Source organism: Neolamprologus brichardi, chromosome 7 (genome assembly GCF_056152115.1).
Source record: "Neolamprologus brichardi isolate AB-2024 chromosome 7, ASM5615211v1, whole genome shotgun sequence".
Lineage (NCBI taxonomy): Eukaryota > Metazoa > Chordata > Actinopteri > Cichliformes > Cichlidae > Neolamprologus > Neolamprologus brichardi.
In genome coordinates, this window is record NC_142110.1 from 58217058 (window position 1) to 58245052 (window position 27995).

At 36.9% G+C, this 27995-nt stretch overlaps 1 protein-coding gene and 2 long non-coding RNA genes across 6 annotated transcripts; 2 read left to right on the forward strand and 1 right to left on the reverse strand.

Annotated features, from left to right (window-relative positions):
* The first annotated feature begins 239 nt into the window (after positions 1-239).
* LOC118453455 (uncharacterized) lies at positions 240-10731 on the forward strand. 4 transcript variants are annotated; one of them, XM_087843955.1, is made up of 7 exons: positions 240-313; positions 1196-1256; positions 1371-4630; positions 5000-6010; positions 7332-7487; positions 7691-7783; positions 8734-10731. In XM_087843955.1, the coding sequence occupies exons 4-7, from the start codon at positions 5009-5011 to the stop codon at positions 9046-9048; spliced, it is 1566 nt and encodes a 521-aa protein (XP_087700081.1). In that variant the 5' UTR covers positions 240-313; positions 1196-1256; positions 1371-4630; positions 5000-5008; the 3' UTR covers positions 9049-10731. The 4 variants fall into 4 exon arrangements, with proteins under 4 accessions (XP_087700081.1, XP_087700080.1, XP_087700082.1 ...); XM_087843954.1 differs by having other exon boundaries at positions 1371-4089; XM_087843956.1 differs by having other exon boundaries at positions 1371-1419.
* An 8432-nt stretch (positions 10732-19163) lies between these two features.
* Positions 19164-20359, forward strand: LOC148102254 (uncharacterized). The gene is made up of 2 exons (XR_015719311.1): positions 19164-19225; positions 20039-20359. It is a non-coding gene; the product is annotated as an uncharacterized LOC148102254 (long non-coding RNA).
* Positions 20360-26130: 5771 nt separating this feature from the next.
* Positions 26131-27331, reverse strand: LOC148102255 (uncharacterized). The gene is made up of 2 exons (XR_015719312.1): positions 27270-27331; positions 26131-26451 (listed from the first exon to the last, which is right to left on the reverse strand). It is a non-coding gene; the product is annotated as an uncharacterized LOC148102255 (long non-coding RNA).
* Positions 27332-27995: the final 664 nt, after the last annotated feature.

The window sequence follows — 27995 nt, forward strand, 5'->3', positions numbered from 1 at the left end:
ACTCAAAAAAGTCAACTAAGGCAGTTGTTTGATTTATTCAATAGACTTTTGTCTATTTAACATGAACATATTGAGTTTAGGTTTTTAAATCATTATCAGTTGTTGGTTTAACATAAAATAACAAAAAGTTTAATGAACTAGATTTGCATTCTTCAGTTCAATTAAATGTAATTATTTTAAATCAACAACTCTAAAACCGATGCCTAGTGCGCATGCTCAAACTTCCCAGAAGTGAAGAGGCGGGAACGCGGACAAAGTTATATATGTGTTCAGTGAACTGCCCTTTCCCTCTGCGGAATCTTCCACAATACAGGTAAGTGATAAATAACTGAAAAGATCTTAGTCAAACGAAGTTGTTCCGTCGGTTAATTGTTTAACAATGTTTTTAATTCCAAATGTGTAAGTTGTCATTAGACAGCGGGAGTGGAGCAAATCTAGTGAAAATCGGGTATTAGACGGTGCCAATCGGTACTGTCTAATACCTGATTTCTAATCCGCTCCGGCTATATTTATATTATTATTAGCATTTCCACTTAATTGCTTTTTTTTGTTACCCGTTTTTGCAGTTTTATAGTGTTTTTAGCGGTTATTGATATGTTTAGTTCAATATTTAACACGTTTGTAATTCACTTTCAAAGTAAATGAAGTTAGCTAAAGCTAGTATGGTTGTCTCACTGAACTTTTACCTAGCTCTGTTAGCATTCAGTTTGGTTTTAAATGACGGTTATTGCAAGACATTGTCTTTCTTCACTTTTTTTATATTATCATTTGCATTTCTTCTTTCTTTCTCTCTCCTTTTTTAAGCATTCGGCCTCTCGCGGTAATGCAAGTTAAACTAGCATGCGCGAGTTGCTAAATATTAGCTGTGTTCAAATTCAGGGACCGCATCCTTCGAATTGACTTGAACGCTAGTGCATGGGAAAAAGAGCATGAACACGAGGTCAGAGGAAAAGGCAATGGCGGATAGTTATGAAAATTGTCTGTCGGACCTTTACCGCAACTACCAGCATCTTTATTGCATAGTGTGAAACACTGCTATTACATTTGGCAACAGATTGGATATTAATCTGTGAATTTTATATTGCAGGAGGTATTTATATATATTTTTTATTTTTTTTATACATTTGCAACAAAGTAAAAAAAAAAATCCACTGTGGAATTTTTATAAAATAATTGTCTGTTTTCTTTACCATAGTAACACCACAAAGAAAGCTGCCCCCTTTTTCTGATTGTTTGTGCCACCTCTTTAATACATGGTAAGTTTTTTGCCATCATACATTTTTTATGATAGTTTTATGATTTAATCAAAGTGGGGGAAAAAAAGTGCCAATAAAACCATCCTTAAAACTGCTTCTCTTTTTTTCTTTCAGTGACTTGTATGTGGCAGTGCAAGCGTTGTTCCATCAGGGAGAGTAGTAGGTACAAATTATTGAAACACTGTAGATTACATCACCATTATGGACCCAGCCAGCGTTATCTTTGTATATATGTAAATTGTCCATGCACATTTAAGACTTGGTGTGGACTAAAAACACATGTTTACAGATGTCATTCTTCTCATTTTAAACAGACAGCTGTCAGTTCAGTCACTTTTAGGTGTGAGTTATGTGACTGCGGTGACCTTACCACAGAGAGAGACTATTTTGGACATATTGGATCACATTTACGAAATAGTGAGACAGTAACTTGTGTATTTTCAGGCTGCTCTTTCAAGACAAATATCTTTGGTACATTTTATTCACACAAAAAGAGGAAGCATCATTCAGATTCACTTAAAGATTTCAAGGTAGGTTTAGTGGTGTGTTTTGACCCAGCACAACATTCTGATGACCCTGAAGGTTTAGGTGCTAGTTGCTCTGATTTTTTAGATCCTGAAGTGGAAACTGAGTTTGTGTCAGGAAGTAATCATTCCACTGAAAATTTGACAGAGCTTGTTGAACAGAAAATAGCTGGGATATTGTTAAAATTGGAACATATATTTCAAATTCCAGCTACAGCAGTAGATGGCTTGGTGGAGGAGTTGAGTTTTTTGTTAAGTTCTGCTTGTACTTCAATCACAAAACGAACTGTTGAAGAGGTATTCAAGAGCCATAACCTTCATATTGGTCAGGCTGTTGTTGAGGAGCTTGCCAATACAGTGTGCATTTCTAACCCTGTATCAAAAATTTTAGCTAAGTGTGGTCCTCTTGGAACTTCATTTAAAAGAAAACAATACTATAAGCATAACTTTAGGGTCGTAGAGCCTGTTGAGTACATTTTATCTGTTGATCAACGAAAGTCATTTCAGTACATTCCTTTATTAAAGTTATTGCAAGAATTATTGAGTCATAATCACATACTTGATAGAGTGATTGAGCAACACATAGGACAAGAAAAAAGTGAGGATTTGGCTAATGGTCTGAGTGTTTACAGGTCTTTCCGAGATGGCAAGCACTTTAGAACCAATAGCTTTTTAGCTGTTGATGTGTTGAGAATCTCCATTACACTTTACATTGATGATTTTGAGGTTTGCAATCCTCTTGGAACCTCACGCAAAAAACACAAGCTTTGTGGTATTTATTGGGTCTTGGATAATTTGCCTCCAGGCTCTCATTCAGCACTCTCCTCCATTTACCTAGCTGTTCTTTGTAAAAGTGACGATTTAAAGACATTTGGGTTTGAAAAGGTGTTGGAACCCCTGTTAAAAGATCTTGTGATCTTGGAACAACACGGTGTGTTTATTGCTCAGTTAAATGAGTTTGTTAAAGGCACTGTAACTTGTGTAATAGCTGATAACCTAGCTGCTCACGGGCTTGCGGGTTTTGTTGAAAATTTTTCTGGGGAACACATATGTAGATTCTGTGTCGCAAAGAAAACTGAAATTCAGTTTTTGACTGCAGATGTTTTTGAGTGTAGAACACGTGATCTCCATTTGGCTCACTTAAAATCTGCATTGGAAACCTCAAGCTTGTGTTGTGGGGTTAAACGTGACTGTGTTTTGAATAAAAGTCTCTCTCATTTTGATGTTATTGCAGGCTTTCCCCCGGATATAGTACACGATTTTTTTGAGGGCATTATACCTGTAGAACTAGCAGAATGCTTGGCTGTTTTGATCTCCAAAAAGTACTTCACCTTAGAAAAACTTAACAGTTCAATCCAAAGTTTTGACTACAAATGGGGCGATAAGACAAATCGTCCTCACGTCATACCACATACCTACTCAAGGAAAAAACATATAGGGGGGAATGCACACGAAAATTGGGCTCTGCTTCGCTTGTTGCCTTTTATTATTGGTCCCCTTGTTCCTGAAGATGAACAGGCCTGGCATGTTCTTTTGGATCTCAAGGATATAGTGGAACTTGTTGTTGCCCCTATCCACTGTGATGAGTCAATATCATATCTTGAGTTCAAAATCAGAGAGCATCGGCAGAGATACAAAGAACTTTTTCCAAACAGCCGTATTCTTCCTAAACACCATTTTGTAGAGCACTATCCTGTCATGATACGTCTTTTTGGACCTCTCGTTCATAAGTGGACAATGAGGTTTGAGGCCAAGCATAGTTTTTTTAAACAGGTTGCTCGCCACACCAACTGTTTTAAAAACATACCTCTCACACTTGCCAGGAAACACCAGCTTGTCATTGCTCACCATTTGCATATGTCTGATGAGAAAAAACAGTTGGTGGTAACTAATGTTTCATCAGTGCCTATTGATGTGCTCCAAAGTGACATTGCAACTGCTTTTAACCAAAGGCTTCCAGATGAAACTGATGTTCACATTGCGAAGAATGTGTCATACAATGGTATGAACTACAGCAAAGGAATGATTGTTATCCATGGGGAGTCATTTGGTCTGCCTGAGTTTGCTGAAATTTTGCAGCTCTTTGTTTTGGAAGGGAAGTTGCATTTTTTTGTGAGAAAGATATCTGCTTGGTATAGGGAGCACTTTAGAGCTTTTGAACTGAGCACGTCACATGTGAGGGAGGTGGCTGTCATTGCACATGAGGAACTGGTTGATGAATATCCCTTAGCTGCCTACTCTGTTGGAGGACTGCGTCTGGTTACTCTAAAGAGATCTGTGAGTTTTCTTGGAAAACAAAATTAATACTTGTAAGTATTTTTATTATTTTCTTACACTATAGCATTTGTGAAATTGTCATGCTTTTGATTTGGTCTGTTAGCTGTTGAAAATAAAACTATTTTAAAATGAATTGTTTATGTATGCATTAGAAAACTAAGATTTTTATTTCAAAACACAACAAATCAAAACTAAAGATTTGTTGAAAATTACATTTTCTGAGTGAAACCTGTTATGATTTGGTTGATTAAAGTATTACAGAATTTCTAATTCCACCATATTGTTTTCACTGTGAACATTTTCATAAACACAAGATAGTCTTCAGCAAATAATTCCTTCCTTACAACTTAGTTTGAGCCACCCAAATTTTACCAAATGATTTATGCCCTTGCCTCACAATGTCACCAGACTTAAGACAGGTCCATATAATTATGAAAGTGTATAATGTTTACACATAGCATGCGTCGTCTCTCATTTGTACTGCAGGATGATGATATTAAGGATAACCGGAATAAATAATGGATGGATGGATGATGATGATATTCCTGTTGTTTCCAAAAATCTGCTTTTAAAGTACAGTGAATTTTTCAATATATAAGTAATTACCTGCCAGCGTCTGTCATCCTCTACAGTATTGCAGCAGCGTCATCATAACTTCTTTTGCTGTGTGTTTTGTTTTTTGTTTTGTTTTTTTGTTTTTTAGAATTAAAGTATTCATTATTATGTCTCTGGGCTGATGTAGCCTCAGAAAGCTATTTTTACATTCTAGTCTAAACAGATAAGAGAAATTGTGTTTTAACCTTTAATGTATTTCTGCTTTGTTTTCACAACAAAAAAATTTGTATTTTTAAAGTTGCACAGAAGTGCACAAGGGTCCCTAATTGTTGCTTGTTGATATGCCAAACGGTGTCTTTTTCTAAAAGAATTGCTGATATTTTTCAGATCTTCAAAATGACGTCACCCCTAAGACTGCGGATAATCCTGGGTGAAGATGATGCCAGGAAGTTGATTCTTCCTGCAGGGACACCGGTCTCAATTGAAGATTTGTGCCACACAGTAAAGACAAGTTTTGGATTGCAGCAAGATATTCGACTTCAATATCAAGATGAGGACTTTGGAAATGAATTCATGAATATGTCAGATGTCTCAGAAGTAAAGGACAAAGGCACCCTTAAGGTGATATTTTTGCAAAGCCCACAGGAGGAAGATGCAAGAACTTCTCAAAGCCAAGCAACAGAGTCTGTATCCATCTCCTCTGCTGACACAGATGATACAGAGCCTATTTCATCTACAGGTTCTTCACCATCCTCAAGGCACTGGGTTTGGCCAAGTGTCTTCACTGTACCACAATTTAGCTATGAGGCAGAATTTGAACTCGAGAAGGCCAATACTGCCTGCGCCAATGGGGGAACTCTATTGAACCCTTCACCAAAACTGAAATCCCAAATTCTGGGACGACTGGCTGAAGAAATATACAAATTCAAAGCCTACCCAACAGACAGTGATCTGACTGACGTTGCAGAAGCTCTTGTGCAAAAGCATCCTTGCCTTAGAGAGCAGGGGTCTTTCAATGGCTGTTATGGGTGGAAGATTAGCCTAAAATATAAAATGGCTAACCTCCGCACCAAACTGAGAGGCCTTGGATGTACAGAGGTGACCATAAACTCCATCAAAAACAAGTCTGGTGACAACCGTCAGGCAGCCTTCAATGTGAAGAAACCCAAAAGAGCTGAAGTTAACTATTGTCCACAGCATCCAGAAGGAGAGACATCAGAAAGTCTGGAACAGGAGAGAGTTGCAATTCTTTCTGAGTTGACTAAAAGAAATAATGACTCTGTTGTGAGTGTGAAAATGGAGAAGACTTTCTCATACAGAAGGCAAGAAGTTCTTCAGGGTCAGCCGATGGTTGCAGACTTCAAAAGCAGATGGCCAGCTCTGTTCACTGCGAGAGAGGCAAGTGTGGTTAAAATGCATTTGGATGTTGCATGTAATTTATGTTTTGTAGTCCAAAACTAAAAGTACTATCTGTTGTTGGTTCCTGTATCACTGAAAATAGTAATGTGAAAAAGTAAGTACAGTTTAATTTGGTAGGTTTTATGTATCAGGACATAAGAATCATCCGGATCCTACCTCGTCATAAAATGTTGTAAATACAGCCTCAGATGGCATTCTGTTAATACTTAAACCAAAACCTCTACTGTTATACAGGTACTCTGGTCTGCTTTTTCACAGGTCTACATTGAAGAAACATTTGTGCATTTGTTTTTTAAGCCTCTTTTAGAAGACGCAACGTAGCGGCATATCAGAGTAATATTCCCGCAATGGTGTGTCTTCTAAATGTGCCACTATGCCTTGGCGAAACAAGATATTGCTGCATTCTGTGCCTGCAAGCTTCATAGCAATATTACCGCAATTTTGCTTCAATGCTGGACTTGTGAGTGAAGTCTTTGCGCTACAGAGGGAGGTCTCCTGATGACATATGGAATGTGTGCTGGCCTCGGCTGACCAGGACATTCTCAGCTTTACGTTTATCAACCCGTGATTTTTTTTTTAAAATTTTTATTTTATTTGCTTTTTACCCAGAAGGGATCAGTCTAATTGAGTGCTATGACTCTTCCTGGGTTCAGTGAATGCAACAGAGGCATGACTGTATGACCAATCAGACAGGCGTGCTAAAACGGAGAATCCTCCACACTTTATTGTCAGACAGCTGGAGTTTAATCTAAGCTACCATTATTTTGAGTGGTCCCGAAAGAAAAGAGGGACTATTCTCCTTCGTGTTTTAAAGCAGGCGCTGCATCCGTCTGCCTCTTGCCTTCCTAACTGCAGCTCCTCGCCACAGACAGCTCATTGCACATTTTCTCCAGCTCGTAACTAACGGGTTAATTTGAGCAGCAGCATAAATTTCAAAAACGCGCTCGATGGTTAAACATATGCGCAGCAGTATTGCAAACATGTAGATCGCATTCCTGAGGGTTTCTTAATATCTGTATTTTTTGAAGTTTTTAAACCTAAAGTGATTTTAATTTAGTGCGTCATATTAGAAATAATTATAGGTTATTGCTTGAATGTTTATAGACCTGTTTACCGGTCTATAAACTCTGCACGTCACAGCCTGGGCGCCGCCCCTAGACCCCTCGTGACCCAGAAGCCGTCATCAATGACAGCACTGATGTCTGCATGGTCTTCTAAAAGCAGCTTTAGTCAGCTTGGATGGGAAGTGAGTGAAATATACAGTTGAGTTTTTAATCAATGTATTTGTTCTCTATTGCAGATTGACAAGGAGTTTCTGCGAATCACCACAAAGCCTCTGCTATCTACTTTCTTTGCTGAGCTTGACCAATACGCACCACGCTTAATGGAAATCTTTCTGAGCAAAGGAGGGACACCTGGAAAGAAAATAAGAGGTCTCATGCTTGCCATCTCCAAGGTTTGTATTAGGATTGAGTAGACTTTGTCATAGGCAGCAAAAATAACTTTTATTTGGAGATGAAGTTGTCAATTTTGTTTTGGCTTAACAAATGATACATGCCAGGTTCTAACCTAAAGAATAATTATGCAAGTTAACTGATTCCCCTACCTTTAAGAAAAACAGCCTGGTTTTGGCTCATATTATCTCCTCCTCCTCTCCAGCATGACAACATCCATACCAGGCGAGCATGCATCTTGAAGTCCTTGTGCATCTACCTAAACGAAGACTATGAGAAGTTAATAAAGGAGTACTTGGTGAGTCATTGTGACAGCATGTTGACTCTAACGTTCTCATACAAATTGTGACGTTGCCTCAAATGCAAATCGTTAAAGTTAAAATTTTGAGATTAGCAACAAGACACCTGGTATTGGGGAAAGGATGTCTTGAATACCAAGCAGTATTAAGAGTTTCAATAAAGAATTTCTGAAATTTGGTATTGGAAGGAAAGAAATTTATGCATACCGTAGTTAAACTTGATACACAAACACACAATGCATTTAACATGCATCAAGACAATATTGCTTTTGAATCTGTACTTGGATTAAAACAAGTCCTGTTGTTTTTTCATTGCTATGGTCATCAGTATTTGTAAATAGAAATGTCTATGAACTTTGAGCTGTTTAGTACTAACACTTCTATACCTGTTTTAATTTGGTAGCTGAATTAGTCTTTTCTCAAGTCCTGTCCCCCTAAGTTACTCTCGCTACGTCCGACAAACAAATGGTTCCCTCTGCGCACCAACGGGTACCCAAATGTGCAAGCAGACATGCTTCATAATGTTCGGTACATTTACCTGGGAGTGGGGCCATCCACACTGTTTAATCCATTCACGTTGTTTTTGACTTTGTGAATGGAAAGAACACAACTCCTCCAGACACAATCTCTCAGGGTATCTGTGGGCACACCGCTTCACCATCTTGCTTGAGGTTAACGTTTGTCAGACACAGTAACGGTTGCTATAATGTGTAATTGGACAATGGCCCTTTCGGGGGAGGGGCTGGTGAGAGGTCAATTATGCCACCTCTTTTGACATGAGAGGTGTATTTTATAATTTATGTATTGGAGTAATTATTAACAACTGCTTTAGTGGTGTGTAATTTTCTATTTATTACTTTGACTACTTGGATTTTATGAACAGCATAGAAACAGTTGTTTAAACAATTTCTTAAATTTTACTTTGTTGTCTTATATTTTTTTCACGTAGGATACGGACAGTGAGGCAAAAAGCTGCATGGAGCAAACTGTGATGGGGGTGTACGTCATCCAGAAGGAGGGTGCTGAACCTGAAGATGACCCAGAGGACATTGGTGTCCTGATTGAGGGTGTGGAGGCTCTCACTGATTTGGGTAACATTGCACAAGCATGTGCTCTGTTGTTTGGACTCATATACTGTTTGAACCTGAGCTACCCACCAGAACTTAAATGCACCTTTGAAGTCCTCCAGAAGATACTTTTAAATCTTGATGGACAAAAGCTGTCTTCAAAGGCACAGTTTCTGAAAAACAAGCTTATGGGGTGAGAGCACTTGAAAACGACTGATAGGTCTTTCCAATATATAATGTTAATATTTGAGTTGTTTATATTTCTTTCTTTCATTTAAATTTTTTTTTTTTTTTTTTTAAGTTTTTGGATTCTCTCTGTTGGGCAATTCACCTTTTATACAGCACTGCAGATGATTTTTGTTTGTCCTTATATAGATGGCTCAAAATGGATCAGAAGTACTGTTCTGTTAATTATTTTTCATCTAATTTTGAGTTTGTAGTATAGGTACTAATTCACACATACATAATGCTGTCATGTGTTGAATGAAGATATCATTGGAGTGCTTTAGTGCCCCCCTCTTCTTTTTTTTTTTTCTTTTTTTTTCTTTTCTCCTTTGTAGAACAAAGTTACCATTTTACAGAAACTGCATTGAAGGGTTAACCCCAAGAAATGTTCATTGTTGTTTTTAGCTTCACTGTTACTATGTTGTGTTTATGTGTCAAGGGCCTGTAAAGTTTAAGACCACTGCCACCTGGTAAGTTCACTGTATTATTTTAATGTGTCCATTTTGCTTGCTAGCATGTTTTAAAACACAGCAAAACTATATTGCTAGCTGTGGAGGACTGCAACCAAAATTAAAAAATAAATACAGAAATATAAAAATTGGTCAAACTAATAATTATTACAATGAGATACACCAAACAAATGTAGAATTTCATGTCAAGTAATTAATTGTATTTGAAAAAAATTGTCATCTGTCATTGATGTTAAGCCTTCTGTTTCTATTTTAGTTTTACTTCCTAATTTATATATAAATTAGGAAGTAAAACTCCATATATATATATATATATATATATATATATATATATATATATATGTATGTATGTATGTATGTATGTATGTATGTGTATGTATGTATGTATATGTATATATATATATAATTTTTTTTTGTTTTGTTTTTATGGAGTTGTTGTTGTAGTATTGCCCCCAAATTGTTTCTAACTTCTAATTTATTTATTTTTTTCCAAATTTACACAATAGTAATTCTATTTTGTCATATGTTTGAACTTGCCAAGTGGGAGATGTATTTTTATCTTTTAGTTTAATTTTTTAAAATACAGTTGATATATTGAGCAAATTTTGCATCTGTTTTTAGTTGTGGAAGCTTTGGTTCCAACATATTACCTATGTATATAAGTATTCTAACGTTTTACCTTTTGAAGTGGCAAAATGCTTGCAGGTGTACAAAAATGGTAAGCTTTTATATTGTCCACTAAATCCAGTTAATAAAGTTAATGTTATCATAATCTGATTGTGACCTTTTTTGTAAAGTAGTGGGTTTCTAAATGTGTAACAAATGTAAACAAATCTAATTGAAATAATTCGATTGAAATGAGTGAAATCATCAACCCCCATACTGGTTTATTAAGCAAGACTTGCAGTAGTTGCCTTGATTAACAAAGTAGTTGTTGAAACAACAAGATTTAATTGTGTTTTCCTAAACTTTTTAACGTGTGTAGAATGAATTAAAACAAATTTCACTCTACATACTTAAATAAATCACTTCAAATCAATGTAAGTATACTATGTTGATCCAACGTAATCTGATTACATTAAACCGCCAAATGCTAAATGTGTTGGTTTGACATGATTGAAAATGGTTTATTGTACTTGGTTAAATCGTGTGCAAATTGGGTGCCATGATTAAATTGTGTTCATCCAACAACACATTTTTTTGAGTGTACACACATATTTAAGGCGTTATCTTATACAGTTCAAGATCCCCGTGCTGGGCAAACAGGTTTTGAAGCTGTTTGAGCTAAGATTTTCAAGTTATTCACATAATGAAAACCTATACTTTGTTTCGGGCGAGTTCCCCATTCAAATGCATGTAATCGTAGGAAACGCACTGTCTTGACGAAATAAAGCGTTTTTGTACAACTTCATAAAAATAGCTGTAAGTTTTGATAGACGACTCAGACACACATATTTAAGGCGTTATCTTATACAGTTCAAGATCCCCGTGCTGGGCAAACAGGTTTTGAAGCTGTTTGAGCTAAGATTTTCAAGTTATTCACATAATGAAAACCTATACTTTGTTTCGGGCGAGTTCCCCATTCAAATGCATGTAATCGTAGGAAACGCACTGTCTTGACGAAATAAAGCGTTTTTGTACAACTTCATATAAATAGCTGTAAGTTTTGATAGACGACTCAGACACACATATTTAAGGCGTTATCTTATACAGTTCAAGATCCCCGTGCTGGGCAAACAGGTTTTGAAGCTGTTTGAGCTAAGATTTTCAAGTTATTCACATAATGAAAACCTATACTTTGTTTCGGGCGAGTTCCCCATTCAAATGCATGTAATCGTAGGAAACGCACTGTCTTGACGAAATAAAGCGTTTTTGTACAACTTCATATAAATAGCTGTAAGTTTTGATAGAAGAAGCATACACACATATTTAAGGCGTTATCTTATACAGTTCAAGATCCCCGTGCTGGGCAAACAGGTTTTGAAGCTGTTTGAGCTAAGATTTTCAAGTTATTCACATAATGAAAACCTATACTTTGTTTCGGGCGAGTTCCCCATTCAAATGCATGTAATCGTAGGAAACGCACTGTCTTGACGAAATAAAGCGTTTTTGTACAACTTCATATAAATAGCTGTAAGTTTTGATAGACGACTCAGACACACATATTTAAGGCGTTATCTTATACAGTTCAAGATCCCCGTGCTGGGCAAACAGGTTTTGAAGCTGTTTGAGCTAAGATTTTCAAGTTATTCACATAATGAAAACCTATACTTTGTTTCGGGCGAGTTCCCCATTCAAATGCATGTAATCGTAGGAAACGCACTGTCTTGACGAAATAAAGCGTTTTTGTACAACTTCATAAAAATAGCTGTAAGTTTTGATAGACGACTCAGACACACATATTTAAGGCGTTATCTTATACAGTTGAAGATCCCCGTGCTGGGCAAACAGGTTTTGAAGCTGTTTGAGCTAAGATTTTCAAGTTATTCACATAATGAAAACCTATACTTTGTTTCGGGCGAGTTCCCCATTCAAATGCATGTAATCGTAGGAAACGCACTGTCTTGACGAAATAAAGCGTTTTTGTACAACTTCATATAAATAGCTGTAAGTTTTGATAGACGACACAGACACACATATTTAAGGCGTTATCTTATACAGTTCAAGATCCCCGTGCTGGGCAAACAGGTTTTGAAGCTGTTTGAGCTAAGCTTTTCAAGTTATTCACATAATGAAAACCTATACTTTGTTTCGGGCGAGGTCCCCATTCAAATGCATGTAATAGTAGGAAACGCACTGTCTTGACGAAATAAAGCGTTTTTGTACAACTTCATAAAAATAGCTGTAAGTCTTGATAGAAGAAGCATACACACATATTTAAGGCGTTATCTTATACAGTTGAAGATCCCCGTGCTGGGCAAACAGGTTTTGAAGCTGTTTGAGCTAAGATTTTCAAGTTATTCACATAATGAAAACCTATACTTTGTTTCGGGCGAGGTCCCCATTCAAATGCATGTAATCGTAGGAAACGCACTGTCTTGACGAAATAAAGCGTTTTTATACAACTTCATATAAATAGCTGTAAGTCTTTATAGAAGAAGCATACACACATATTTAAGGCGTTATCTTATACAGTTCAAGATCCCCGTGCTGGGCAAACAGGTTTTGAAGCTGTTTGAGCTAAGATTTTCAAGTTATTCACATAATGAAAACCTATACTTTGTTTCGGGCGAGTTCCCCATTCAAATGCATGTAATCGTAGGAAACGCACTGTCTTGACGAAATAAAGCGTTTTTGTACAACTTCATAAAAATAGCTGTAAGTTTTGATAGACGACTCAGACACACATATTTAAGGCGTTATCTTATACAGTTCAAGATCCCCGTGCTGGGCAAACAGGTTTTGAAGCTGTTTGAGCTAAGATTTTCAAGTTATTCACATAATGAAAACCTATACTTTGTTTCGGACGAGTTCCCCATTCAAATGCATGTAATCGTAGGAAACGCACTGTCTTGACGAAATAAAGCGTTTTTGTACAACTTCATAAAAATAGCTGTAAGTCTTGATAGAAGAAGCATACACACATATTTAAGGCGTTATCTTATACAGTTCAAGATCCCCGTGCTGGGCAAACAGGTTTTGAAGCTGTTTGAGCTAAGATTTTCAAGTTATTCACATAATGAAAACCTATACTTTGTTTCGGGCGAGGTCCCCATTCAAATGCATGTAATCGTAGGAAACGCACTGTCTTGACGAAATAAAGCGTTTTTGTACAACTTCATATAAATAGCTGTAAGTTTTGATAGACGACTCAGACACACATATTTAAAGCGTTATCTTATACAGTTCAAGATCCCCGTGCTGGGCAAACAGGTTTTGAAGCTGTTTGAGCTAAGATTTTCAAGTTATTCACATAATGAAAACCTATACTTTGTTTCGGGCGAGTTCCCCATTCAAATGCATGTAATCGTAGGAAACGCACTGTCTTGACGAAATAAAGCGTTTATACAACTTCATATAAATACCTGTAAGTCTTGATAGAAGAAGCATACACACATATTTAAGGCGTTATCTAATACAGTTCAAGATCCCCGTGCTGGGCAAACAGGTTTTGAAGCTGTTTGAGCTAAGATTTTCAAGTTATTCACATAATGAAAACCTATACTTTGTTTCGGGCGTGTTCCCCATTCAAATGCATGTAATCGTAGGAAACGCACTGTCTTGACGAAATAAAGCGTTTTTGTACAACTTCATATAAATAGCTGTAAGTCTTGATAGAAGAAGCATACACACATATTTAAGGCGTTATCTTATACAGTTCAAGATCCCCGTGCTGGGCAAACAGGTTTTGAAGCTGTTTGAGCTAAGATTTTCAAGTTATTCACATAATGAAAACCTATACTTTGTTTCGGGCGAGTTCCCCATTCAAATGCATGTAATCGTAGGAAACGCACTGTCTTGACGAAATAAAGCGTTTTTGTACAACTTCATAAAAATAGCTGTAAGTTTTGATAGACGACTCAGACACACATATTTAAGGCGTTATCTTATACAGTTCAAGATCCCCGTGCTGGGCAAACAGGTTTTGAAGCTGTTTGAGCTAAGATTTTCAAGTTATTCACATAATGAAAACCTATACTTTGTTTCGGGCGAGTTCCCCATTCAAATGCATGTAATCGTAGGAAACGCACTGTCTTGACGAAATAAAGCGTTTTTGTACAACTTCATAAAAATAGCTGTAAGTCTTGATAGAAGAAGCATACACACATATTTAAGGCGTTATCTTATACAGTTCAAGATCCCCGTGCTGGGCAAACAGGTTTTGAAGCTGTTTGAGCTAAGATTTTCAAGTTATTCACATAATGAAAACCTATACTTTGTTTCGGGCGAGTTCCCCATTCAAATGCATGTAATCGTAGGAAACGCACTGTCTTGACGAAATAAAGCGTTTTTGTACAACTTCATATAAATAGCTGTAAGTTTTGATAGACGACTCAGACACACATATTTAAAGCGTTATCTTATACAGTTCAAGATCCCCGTGCTGGGCAAACAGATTTTGAAGCTGTTTGAGCTAAGATTTTCAAGTTATTCACATAATGAAAACCTACACTTTGTTTCGGGCGAGTTCCCCATTCAAATGCATGTAATCGTAGGAAACGCACTGTCTTGACGAAATAAAGCGTTTATACAACTTCATATAAATACCTGTAAGTCTTGATAGAAGAAGCATACACACATATTTAAGGCGTTATCTAATACAGTTCAAGATCCCCGTGCTGGGCAAACAGGTTTTGAAGCTGTTTGAGCTAAGATTTTCAAGTTATTCACATAATGAAAACCTATACTTTGTTTCGGGCGTGTTCCCCATTCAAATGCATGTAATCGTAGGAAACGCACTGTCTTGACGAAATAAAGCGTTTTTGTACAACTTCATATAAATAGCTGTAAGTCTTGATAGAAGAAGCATACACACATATTTAAGGCGTTATCTTATACAGTTCAAGATCCCCGTGCTGGGCAAACAGGTTTTGAAGCTGTTTGAGCTAAGATTTTCAAGTTATTCACATAATGAAAACCTATACTTTGTTTCGGGCGAGTTCCCCATTCAAATGCATGTAATCGTAGGAAACGCACTGTCTTGACGAAATAAAGCGTTTTTGTACAACTTCATAAAAATAGCTGTAAGTTTTGATAGACGACTCAGACACACATATTTAAGGCGTTATCTTATACAGTTCAAGATCCCCGTGCTGGGCAAACAGGTTTTGAAGCTGTTTGAGCTAAGATTTTCAAGTTATTCACATAATGAAAACCTATACTTTGTTTCGGGCGAGTTCCCCATTCAAATGCATGTAATCGTAGGAAACGCACTGTCTTGACGAAATAAAGCGTTTTTGTACAACTTCATATAAATAGCTGTAAGTTTTGATAGACGACTCAGACACACATATTTAAGGCGTTATCTTATACAGTTCAAGATCCCCGTGCTGGGCAAACAGGTTTTGAAGCTGTTTGAGCTAAGATTTTCAAGTTATTCACATAATGAAAACCTATACTTTGTTTCGGACGAGTTCCCCATTCAAATGCATGTAATCGTAGGAAACGCACTGTCTTGACGAAATAAAGCGTTTTTGTACAACTTCATAAAAATAGCTGTAAGTCTTGATAGAAGAAGCATACACACATATTTAAGGCGTTATCTTATACAGTTCAAGATCCCCGTGCTGGGCAAACAGGTTTTGAAGCTGTTTGAGCTAAGATTTTCAAGTTATTCACATAATGAAAACCTATACTTTGTTTCGGGCGAGTTCCCCATTCAAATGCATGTAATCGTAGGAAACGCACTGTCTTGACGAAATAAAGCGTTTTTGTACAACTTCATAAAAATAGCTGTAAGTTTTGATAGACGACTCAGACACACATATTTAAGGCGTTATCTTATACAGTTCAAGATCCCCGTGCTGGGCAAACAGGTTTTGAAGCTGTTTGAGCTAAGATTTTCAAGTTATTCACATAATGAAAACCTATACTTTGTTTCGGACGAGTTCCCCATTCAAATGCATGTAATCGTAGGAAACGCACTGTCTTGACGAAATAAAGCGTTTTTGTACAACTTCATAAAAATAGCTGTAAGTCTTGATAGAAGAAGCATACACACATATTTAAGGCGTTATCTTATACAGTTCAAGATCCCCGTGCTGGGCAAACAGGTTTTGAAGCTGTTTGAGCTAAGATTTTCAAGTTATTCACATAATGAAAACCTATACTTTGTTTCGGGCGAGTTCCCCATTCAAATGCATGTAATCGTAGGAAACGCACTGTCTTGACGAAATAAAGCGTTTTTGTACAACTTCATATAAATAGCTGTAAGTTTTGATAGACGACTCAGACACACATATTTAAAGCGTTATCTTATACAGTTCAAGATCCCCGTGCTGGGCAAACAGGTTTTGAAGCTGTTTGAGCTAAGATTTTCAAGTTATTCACATAATGAAAACCTATACTTTGTTTCGGACGAGTTCCCCATTCAAATGCATGTAATCGTAGGAAACGCACTGTCTTGACGAAATAAAGCGTTTTTGTACAACTTCATATAAATAGCTGTAAGTCTTGATAGAAGAAGCATACACACATATTTAAGGCGTTATCTTATACAGTTGAAGATCCCCGTGCTGGGCAAACAGGTTTTGAAGCTGTTTGAGCTAAGATTTTCAAGTTATTCACATAATGAAAACCTATACTTTGTTTCGGGCGAGGTCCCCATTCAAATGCATGTAATCGTAGGAAACGCACTGTCTTGACGAAATAAAGCGTTTTTGTACAACTTCATAAAAATAGCTGTAAGTCTTGATAGAAGAAGCATACACACATATTTAAGGCGTTATCTTATACAGTTCAAGATCCCCGTGCTGGGCAAACAGGTTTTGAAGCTGTTTGAGCTAAGATTTTCAAGTTATTCACATAATGAAAACCTATACTTTGTTTCGGGCGAGTTCCCCATTCAAATGCATGTAATCGTAGGAAACGCACTGTCTTGACGAAATAAAGCGTTTATACAACTTCATATAAATAGCTGTAAGTCTTGATAGAAGAAGCATACACACATATTTAAGGCGTTATCTTATACAGTTGAAGATCCCCGTGCTGGGCAAACAGGTTTTGAAGCTGTTTGAGCTAAGATTTTCAAGTTATTCACATAATGAAAACCTATACTTTGTTTCGGGCGAGTTCCCCATTCAAATGCATGTAATCGTAGGAAACGCACTGTCTTGACGAAATAAAGCGTTTTTGTACAACTTCATATAAATAGCTGTAAGTTTTGATAGACGACTCAGACACACATATTTAAGGCGTTATCTTATACAGTTCAAGATCCCCGTGCTGGGCAAACAGGTTTTGAAGCTGTTTGAGCTAAGATTTTCAAGTTATTCACATAATGAAAACCTATACTTTGTTTCGGGCGAGTTCCCCATTCAAATGCATGTAATCGTAGGAAACGCACTGTCTTGACGTAATAAAGCGTTTATACAACTTCATATAAATAGCTGTAAGACTATGGAGGACCACAAGAGCCACGCGCATCGAAATAAAAAATCCTGTGCTTAATTAATGAATTGTAGAATAAAATCTGCATTTGTAAATTGATTTTTGAATTCCAATTTAATAAACTGATTTTTAAAATGCTTTTTAAGTCTTCATTTCAAAAAACATTTTCGAATTGCACTTTAATAAACTTCATTTCAAAAACCTTTTTTGAATTGCACTTTAATAAACTTCATTTCAAAAACCTTTTTCGAATTGCACTTTAATAAACTTCATTTCAAAAATCTTTTTTGAATTGCACTTTAATAAACTTCATTTCAAAAACCTTTTTCGAATTGCACTTTAATAAACTTCATTTCAAAAATCTTTTTCGAATTGCACTTTAATAAACTTCATTTCAAAAACCTTTTTCGAATTGCACTTTAATAAACTGCATTTCAAAAACCTTTTTCGAATTGCACTTTAATAAACTTCATTTCAAAAACCTTTTTCGAATTGCACTTTAATAAACTGCATTTCAAAAACCTTTTTCGAATTGCACTTTAATAAACTTCATTTCAAAAACCTTTTTCGAATTGCACTTTAATAAACTGCATTTCAAAAACCTTTTTCGAATTGCACTTTAATAAACTGCATTTCAAATTTTTTTTTCGAATTGCACTTTAGTAAACTGCATTTCAAATTTTTTTTTCGAATTGCACTTTAATAAACTGCATTTCAAAAACCTTTTTCGAATTGCACTTTAATAAACTGCATTTCAAAATCCATTTCCCTTTCCTGTTCGCTCAGGGATTAACATGTGGATTAGTATGGAGGACCACAAGAGCCACGCGCATCGAAATAAAAAATCCTGTGCTTAATTAATGAATTGTAGAATAAAATCTGCATTTGTAAATTCATTTTTGAATTCCAATTTAATAAACTGATTTTTAAAATGCTTTTTAAGTCTTCATTTCAAAAAACATTTTAGAATTGCACTTTAATAAACTTCATTTCAAAAACCTTTTTTGAATTGCACTTTAATAAACTGCATTTCAAAAACCTTTTTCGAATTGCACTTTAATAAACTTCATTTCAAAAACCTTTTTCGAATTGCACTTTAATAAACTTCATTTCAAAAACCTTTTTTGAATTGCACTTTAATAAACTTCATTTCAAAAATCTTTTTCGAATTGCACTTTAATAAACTTCATTTCAAAAACCTTTTTCGAATTGCACTTTAATAAACTTCATTTCAAAAACCTTTTTCGAATTGCACTTTAATAAACTGCATTTCAAAATCCATTTCCCTTTCCTGTTCGCTCAGGGATTAACATGTGGATTAGCATTTGGATTAGCAGTTGGATTAACAACTTCATTTTAAAAATCCTGCTGCTATTCAAATGAGCCACACCGTGGGATGTAAGGAGCTCTCTGATTGGTTGGTCAGACACAGGCTGTCTGCCAGCCTGGATGTTTCTAGCTCATAGCTTCGCCCTGCTAAGAAGCCTGTGTGCTTGTACAAAGGCCGTTCGACCTCGGGATTTACACTCGGTTCGACAAGGATATGTGAAGAATGAAGGGACCCACAAGCGAAACGGAGAGCCCAACCTCTGGCTGAGTGCCTGTTTACAAAGTCTGACCACCTGTGAAGGTAACGTGCTAACGTGGCTAACGCTAGCATCACCGCACGTAGCCCCGTTATTTTAAGGTCATCTTAGCTTATGAAAGTTTTACGTCGCAGCTGTACGAGCTAGCTACGTGTTTTGTAAGCTGCTGTGCTCTTCACAAATAAAGCTGGAAGCAGCTCAAACTATTAGAACCAGCACTGAGGCCCGTTACATTTATACAGTGTTAGAGCAACAGCTGCAGCCTATAGCCTTTAAACTAGCGATTAAAATGCTGACAGTAAACTCGTCAGTCCAGATGTTACCACATTACTTTGTGATACTTGTGAGTTAAAACAACTGAGACAGGGTGATTAACAGCTTTCAGTTCTCTCATTCAGCATATAAAGACTGGAGATCACACTACTGATTTCAGCTCATTTAATATGTGAGTGCACAGATTCATTCTCAACTGGACATAAACGATGATCAAAGGTTGTATATATGATGAAGTCATCAAACCCCAGCCTGTAACACAGTGCGCTGAATCTTAGCTTTGAATGTCCAGTATATTCTAATCAGTGCAATCTAAGCATTCACTGAACCTACAGTATCTACACCTGTGTGGTAAATGTGTGGTAAAGCTACAGATAATGAAATTTAATTATTAATACAATATACGTCATGAGAAACGAAAGCTGAAATTGATTCAGTTTAGTACTTTTCTCTGTATGCTCTGTGATCATAAAGGCCTTAAATTCTGTGATATATACTGTAAATGATTTTCACAGAGGTCTTAAAGTACTTAAATCACTGCTGATAGTCTGGTTGTTTATATTTTCACATTTTTGTGTCTGTAGGGCTGTTTGATGACAATTTGGACTCCTCTGGGAGATGAGGACACACCCACACCTGTTCCATACTGCAGCCAATGATGGTGTTACGGCTCTGAGTCAGCTTTGGGCCATCAGACGCACACACTGGAAAACCAGCACCTGGACTTCATGCAGGAGAGACGGCCTCAGTGATGATGGACTCTGCATCGTCTATTTTACCTCCTAATCTCTTTCTCTTTAACACACAATTAAAATCTTAGTGAGGAAGTCTCTAACTTGTACACATTTGTACTTTTACTTGTTTTATTAGTTATTTTTAAGAAGAGTAAAGTTATTCACAAAGTTTTTATTCTTCTGTATTTATTCTTTTGTATCATGTACCACAGTCATACTGAACTATACAGACCTGGTGAATTGGAGAAAAAAAAATCATATATGAATGAATCATTCAGATTCAGCAATATTTCTATTCATCTTATGAATTCCAGTCTAATGTCAATTCACTGTTTGAGTTCAGTCTTGGTCTTAAACTCCAGAGAATACCACCTGGTTCAATTTTTTCATCTGATTATTGGGAAAACAGTTTTCTTCTGAGAGATGCTGCTAGAGCTGAAATAGAGTCCAAAGAAACAACAAAGTTTAGTCCCTCTGGATTTTCCATGGAAAATTGTTTTATCACTCACTCAGGTGACTTCTCCAGTGTCACGGATAAGTGATGAAAATATCTCCCACTGGAAACCATTGTGTCCAGTTAAAGTCAATCGACTTTTTCAAGGAGAGTTGTTAGATGCTGTGCTCATGAGGACAATGGGTTTTAAACTTGCAGCACAACACAAAGCTGAAATACTGGATCAACGATCAAAACAGATTGAGCAGAATTAGGTCAAAATGTAATATCCTCATATGATGACACATCACACATGATCCAGCATTGTTCTACGAATGCAAACTTTCTTATTGGAAGTTTCCACAGCTGCCAGAAAGGGACAGATTTCTGGCTGGTCTTAATGAGTGGTCGTTGCTCTCTTGTTTTCTCTGGAATTGCTGCACGGAGGATGTAACACCCATGATAAGCACTGAGGTGTGTGTCCTTGTCAGGAATGAGCAATGCTCAGCTTCCAGGTAAGGAGAAGTGGAACCAGAAGATATTCAAATGCATCTCTCCACAGCTGCTGAGGAATTCTACAAAAAACAAAGTTTGTTAAAAACATTTGCAGGTGAATCACCACTGATTTATCAATGACATCCATTTACTCAAAAATTACTGACAAGTGGACAACTAGAATATATAGTTTATAATTTCAACATTGTACTGTAAAAAATGGAACTTTATATGACAAATGTGTGGTGCTTGTGGAATTTTTAACAAGGACCCTACAAAACTTTACAGTACTCATGCTGCCACACTTCTGATGGCTAGGTGTGCAGTTCCTGCTTTAAATGCATTCACTTTTAAGATTAAGAAATCTAAGTGATAATAAGCCAGAAATGTTTGAACTTGCTTATGAACCTAAATCACTGAGGCTGTCTCTCCTGCATGAAGTCCAGGTGCTGGTTTTCCAGTGTGTGCGTCTGATGGCCCAAAGCTGACTCAGAGCCGTAACACCATCATTGGCTGCAGTATGGAACAGGTGTGGGTGTGTCCTCATCTCCCAGAGGAGTCCAAATTGTCATCAAACAGCCCTACAGACACAAAAATGTGAAAATATAAACAACCAGACTATCAGCAGTGATTTAAGTACTTTAAGACCTCTGTGAAAATCATTTGCAGTATATATCACAGAATTTAAGGCCTTTATGATCACAGAGCATACAGAGAAAAGTACTAAACTGAATCAATTTCAGCTTTCGTTTCTCATGACGTATATTGTATTAATAATTAAATTTCATTATCTGTAGCTTTACCACACATTTACCACACAGGTGTAGATACTGTAGGTTCAGTGAATGCTTAGATTACACTGATTAGAATATACTGGACATTCAAAGCTAAGATTCAGCGCACTGTGTTACAGGCTGGGGTTTGATGACTTCATCATATATACAACCTTTGATCATCGTTTATGTCCAGTTGAGAATGAATCTGTGCACTCACATATTAAATGAGCTGAAATCAGTAGTGTGATCTCCAGTCTTTATATGCTGAATGAGAGAACTGAAAGCTGTTATTTTAATCACCCTGTCTCAGTTGTTTTAACTCACAAGTATCACAAAGTAATGTGGTAACATCTGGACTGACGAGTTTACTGTCAGCATTTTAATCGCTAGTTTAAAGGCTATAGGCTGCAGCTGTTGCTCTAACACTGTATAAATGTAACGGGCCTCAGTGCTGGTTCTAATAGTTTGAGCTGCTTCCAGCTTTATTTGTGAAGAGCACAGCAGCTTACAAAACACGTAGCTAGCTCGTACAGCTGCGACGTAAAACTTTCATAAGCTAAGATGACCTTAAAATAACGGGGCTACGTGCGGTGATGCTAGCGTTAGCCACGTTAGCACGTTACCTTCACAGGTGGTCAGACTTTGTAAACAGGCACTCAGCCAGAGGTTGGGCTCTCCGTTTCGCTTGTGGGTCCCTTCATTCTTCACATATCCTTGTCGAACCGAGTGTAAATCCCGAGGTCGAACGGCCTTTGTACAAGCACACAGGCTTCTTAGCAGGGCGAAGCTATGAGCTAGAAACATCCAGGCTGGCAGACAGCCTGTGTCTGACCAACCAATCAGAGAGCTCCTTACATCCCACGGTGTGGCTCATTTGAATAGCAGCAGGATTTTTAAAATGAAGTTGTTAATCCAACTGCTAATCCAAATGCTAATCTATGGAGGACCACAAGAGCCACGCGCATCGAAATAAAAAATCCTGTGCTTAATTAATGAATTGTAGAATAAAATCTGCATTTGTAAATTCATTTTTGAATTCCAATTTAATAAACTGATTTTTAAAATGCTTTTTAAGTCTTCATTTCAAAAAACATTTTCGAATTGCACTTTAATAAACTTCATTTCAAAAACCTTTTTTGAATTGCACTTTAATAAACTTCATTTCAAAAACCTTTTTCGAATTGCACTTTAATAAACTTCATTTCAAAAATCTTTTTTGAATTGCACTTTAATAAACTTCATTTCAAAAACCTTTTTCGAATTGCACTTTAATAAACTTCATTTCAAAAATCTTTTTCGAATTGCACTTTAATAAACTTCATTTCAAAAACCTTTTTCGAATTGCACTTTAATAAACTGCATTTCAAAAACCTTTTTCGAATTGCACTTTAATAAACTTCATTTCAAAAATCTTTTTCGAATTGCACTTTAATAAACTTCATTTCAAAAACCTTTTTCGAATTGCACTTTAATAAACTGCATTTCAAAAACCTTTTTCGAATTGCACTTTAATAAACTTCATTTCAAAAACCTTTTTCGAATTGCACTTTAATAAACTGCATTTCAAAAACCTTTTTCGAATTGCACTTTAATAAACTGCATTTCAAATTTTTTTTTCGAATTGCACTTTAATAAACTGCATTTCAAATTTTTTTTTCGAATTGCACTTTAATAAACTGCATTTCAAAAACCTTTTTCGAATTGCACTTTAATAAACTGCATTTCAAAATCCATTTCCCTTTCCTGTTCGCTCAGGGATTAACATGTGGATTAGCATTTGGATTAGCAGTTGGATTAACAACTTCATTTTAAAAATCCTGCTGCTATTCAAATGAGCCACACCGTGGGATGTAAGGAGCTCTCTGATTGGTTGGTCAGACACAGGCTGTCTGCCAGCCTGGATGTTTCTAGCTCATAGCTTCGCCCTGCTAAGAAGCCTGTGTGCTTGTACAAAGGCCGTTCGACCTCGGGATTTACACTCGGTTCGACAAGGATATGTGAAGAATGAAGGGACCCACAAGCGAAACGGAGAGCCCAACCTCTGGCTGAGTGCCTGTTTACAAAGTCTGACCACCTGTGAAGGTAACGTGCTAACGTGGCTAACGCTAGCATCACCGCACGTAGCCCCGTTATTTTAAGGTCATCTTAGCTTATGAAAGTTTTACGTCGCAGCTGTACGAGCTAGCTACGTGTTTTGTAAGCTGCTGTGCTCTTCACAAATAAAGCTGGAAGCAGCTCAAACTATTAGAACCAGCACTGAGGCCTGTTACATTTATACAGTGTTAGAGCAACAGCTGCAGCCTATAGCCTTTAAACTAGCGATTAAAATGCTGACAGTAAACTCGTCAGTCCAGATGTTACCACATTACTTTGTGATACTTGTGAGTTAAAACAACTGAGACAGGGTGATTAAAATAACAGCTTTCAGTTCTCTCATTCAGCATATAAAGACTGGAGATCACACTACTGATTTCAGCTCATTTAATATGTGAGTGCACAGATTCATTCTCAACTGGACATAAACGATGATCAAAGGTTGTATATATGATGAAGTCATCAAACCCCAGCCTGTAACACAGTGCGCTGAATCTTAGCTTTGAATGTCCAGTATATTCTAATCAGTGTAATCTAAGCATTCACTGAACCTACAGTATCTACACCTGTGTGGTAAATGTGTGGTAAAGCTACAGATAATGAAATTTAATTATTAATACAATATACGTCATGAGAAACGAAAGCTGAAATTGATTCAGTTTAGTACTTTTCTCTGTATGCTCTGTGATCATAAAGGCCTTAAATTCTGTGATATATACTGCAAATGATTTTCACAGAGGTCTTAAAGTACTTAAATCACTGCTGATAGTCTGGTTGTTTATATTTTCACATTTTTGTGTCTGTAGGGCTGTTTGATGACAATTTGGACTCCTCTGGGAGATGAGGACACACCCACACCTGTTCCATACTGCAGCCAATGATGGTGTTACGGCTCTGAGTCAGCTTTGGGCCATCAGACGCACACACTGGAAAACCAGCACCTGGACTTCATGCAGGAGAGACAGCCTCAGTGATTTAGGTTCATAAGCAAGTTCAAACATTTCTGGCTTATTATCACTTAGATTTCTTAATCTTAAAAGTGAATGCATTTAAAGCAGGAACTGCACACCTAGCCATCAGAAGTGTGGCAGCATGAGTACTGTAAAGTTTTGTAGGGTCCTTGTTAAAAATTCCACAAGCACCACACATTTGTCATATAAAGTTCCATTTTTTACAGTACAATGTTGAAATTATAAACTATATATTCTAGTTGTCCACTTGTCAGTAATTTTTGAGTAAATGGATGTCATTGATAAATCAGTGGTGATTCACCTGCAAATGTTTTTAACAAACTTTGTTTTTTGTAGAATTCCTCAGCAGCTGTGGAGAGATGCATTTGAATATCTTCTGGTTCCACTTCTCCTTACCTGGAAGCTGAGCATTGCTCATTCCTGACAAGGACACACACCTCAGTGCTTATCATGGGTGTTACATCCTCCGTGCAGCAATTCCAGAGAAAACAAGAGAGCAACGACCACTCATTAAGACCAGCCAGAAATCTGTCCCTTTCTGGCAGCTGTGGAAACTTCCAATAAGAAAGTTTGCATTCGTAGAACAATGCTGGATCATGTGTGATGTGTCATCATATGAGGATATTACATTTTGACCTAATTCTGCTCAATCTGTTTTGATCGTTGATCCAGTATTTCAGCTTTGTGTTGTGCTGCAAGTTTAAAACCCATTGTCCTCATGAGCACAGCATCTAACAACTCTCCTTGAAAAAGTCGATTGACTTTAACTGGACACAATGGTTTCCAGTGGGAGATATTTTCATCACTTATCCGTGACACTGGAGAAGTCACCTGAGTGAGTGATAAAACAATTTTCCATGGAAAATCCAGAGGGACTAAACTTTGTTGTTTCTTTGGACTCTATTTCAGCTCTAGCAGCATCTCTCAGAAGAAAACTGTTTTCCCAATAATCAGATGAAAAAATTGAACCAGGTGGTATTCTCTGGAGTTTAAGACCAAGACTGAACTCAAACAGTGAATTGACATTAGACTGGAATTCATAAGATGAATAGAAATACTGCTGAATCTGAATGATTCATTCATATATGATTTTTTTTTCTCCAATTCACCAGGTCTGTATAGTTCAGTATGACTGTGGTACATGATACAAAAGAATAAATACAGAAGAATAAAAACTTTGTGAATAACTTTACTCTTCTTAAAAATAACTAATAAAACAAGTAAAAGTACAAATGTGTACAAGTTAGAGACTTCCTCACTAAGATTTTAATTGTGTGTTAAAGAGAAAGAGATTAGGAGGTAAAATAGACGATGCAGAGTCCATCATCACTGAGGCCGTCTCTCCTGCATGAAGTCCAGGTGCTGGTTTTCCAGTGTGTGCGTCTGATGGCCCAAAGCTGACTCAGAGCCGTAACACCATCATTGGCTGCAGTATGGAACAGGTGTGGGTGTGTCCTCATCTCCCAGAGGAGTCCAAATTGTCATCAAACAGCCCTACAGACACAAAAATGTGAAAATATAAACAACCAGACTATCAGCAGTGATTTAAGTACTTTAAGACCTCTGTGAAAATCATTTGCAGTATATATCACCGAATTTAAGGCCTTTATGATCACAGAGCATACAGAGAAAAGTACTAAACTGAATCAATTTCAGCTTTCGTTTCTCATGACGTATATTGTATTAATAATTAAATTTCATTATCTGTAGCTTTACCACACATTTACCACACAGGTGTAGATACTGTAGGTTCAGTGAATGCTTAGATTACACTGATTAGAATATACTGGACATTCAAAGCTAAGATTCAGCGCACTGTGTTACAGGCTGGGGTTTGATGACTTCATCATATATACAACCTTTGATCATCGTTTATGTCCAGTTGAGAATGAATCTGTGCACTCACATATTAAATGAGCTGAAATCAGTAGTGTGATCTCCAGTCTTTATATGCTGAATGAGAGAACTGAAAGCTGTTATTTTAATCACCCTGTCTCAGTTGTTTTAACTCACAAGTATCACAAAGTAATGTGGTAACATCTGGACTGACGAGTTTACTGTCAGCATTTTAATCGCTAGTTTAAAGGCTATAGGCTGCAGCTGTTGCTCTAACACTGTATAAATGTAACGGGCCTCAGTGCTGGTTCTAATAGTTTGAGCTGCTTCCAGCTTTATTTGTGAAGAGCACAGCAGCTTACAAAACACGTAGCTAGCTCGTACAGCTGCGACGTAAAACTTTCATAAGCTAAGATGACCTTAAAATAACGGGGCTACGTGCGGTGATGCTAGCGTTAGCCACGTTAGCACGTTACCTTCACAGGTGGTCAGACTTTGTAAACAGGCACTCAGCCAGAGGTTGGGCTCTCCGTTTCGCTTGTGGGTCCCTTCATTCTTCACATATCCTTGTCGAACCGAGTGTAAATCCCGAGGTCGAACGGCCTTTGTACAAGCACACAGGCTTCTTAGCAGGGCGAAGCTATGAGCTAGAAACATCCAGGCTGGCAGACAGCCTGTGTCTGACCAACCAATCAGAGAGCTCCTTACATCCCACGGTGTGGCTCATTTGAATAGCAGCAGGATTTTTAAAATGAAGTTGTTAATCCAACTGCTAATCCAAATGCTAATCCACATGTTAATCCCTGAGCGAACAGGAAAGGGAAATGGATTTTGAAATGCAGTTTATTAAAGTGCAATTCGAAAAAAAAATTTGAAATGCAGTTTATTAAAGTGCAATTCGAAAAAAAAATTTGAAATGCAGTTTATTAAAGTGCAATTCAAAAAAGGTTTTTGAAATGAAGTTTATTAAAGTGCAATTCAAAAAAGATTTTTGAAATGAAGTTTATTAAAGTGCAATTCGAAAAAGGTTTTTGAAATGAAGTTTATTAAAGTGCAATTCGAAAAAGGTTTTTGAAATGCAGTTTATTAAAGTGCAATTCAAAAAAGGTTTTTGAAATGAAGTTTATTAAAGTGCAATTCTAAAATGTTTTTTGAAATGAAGACTTAAAAAGCATTTTAAAAATCAGTTTATTAAATTGGAA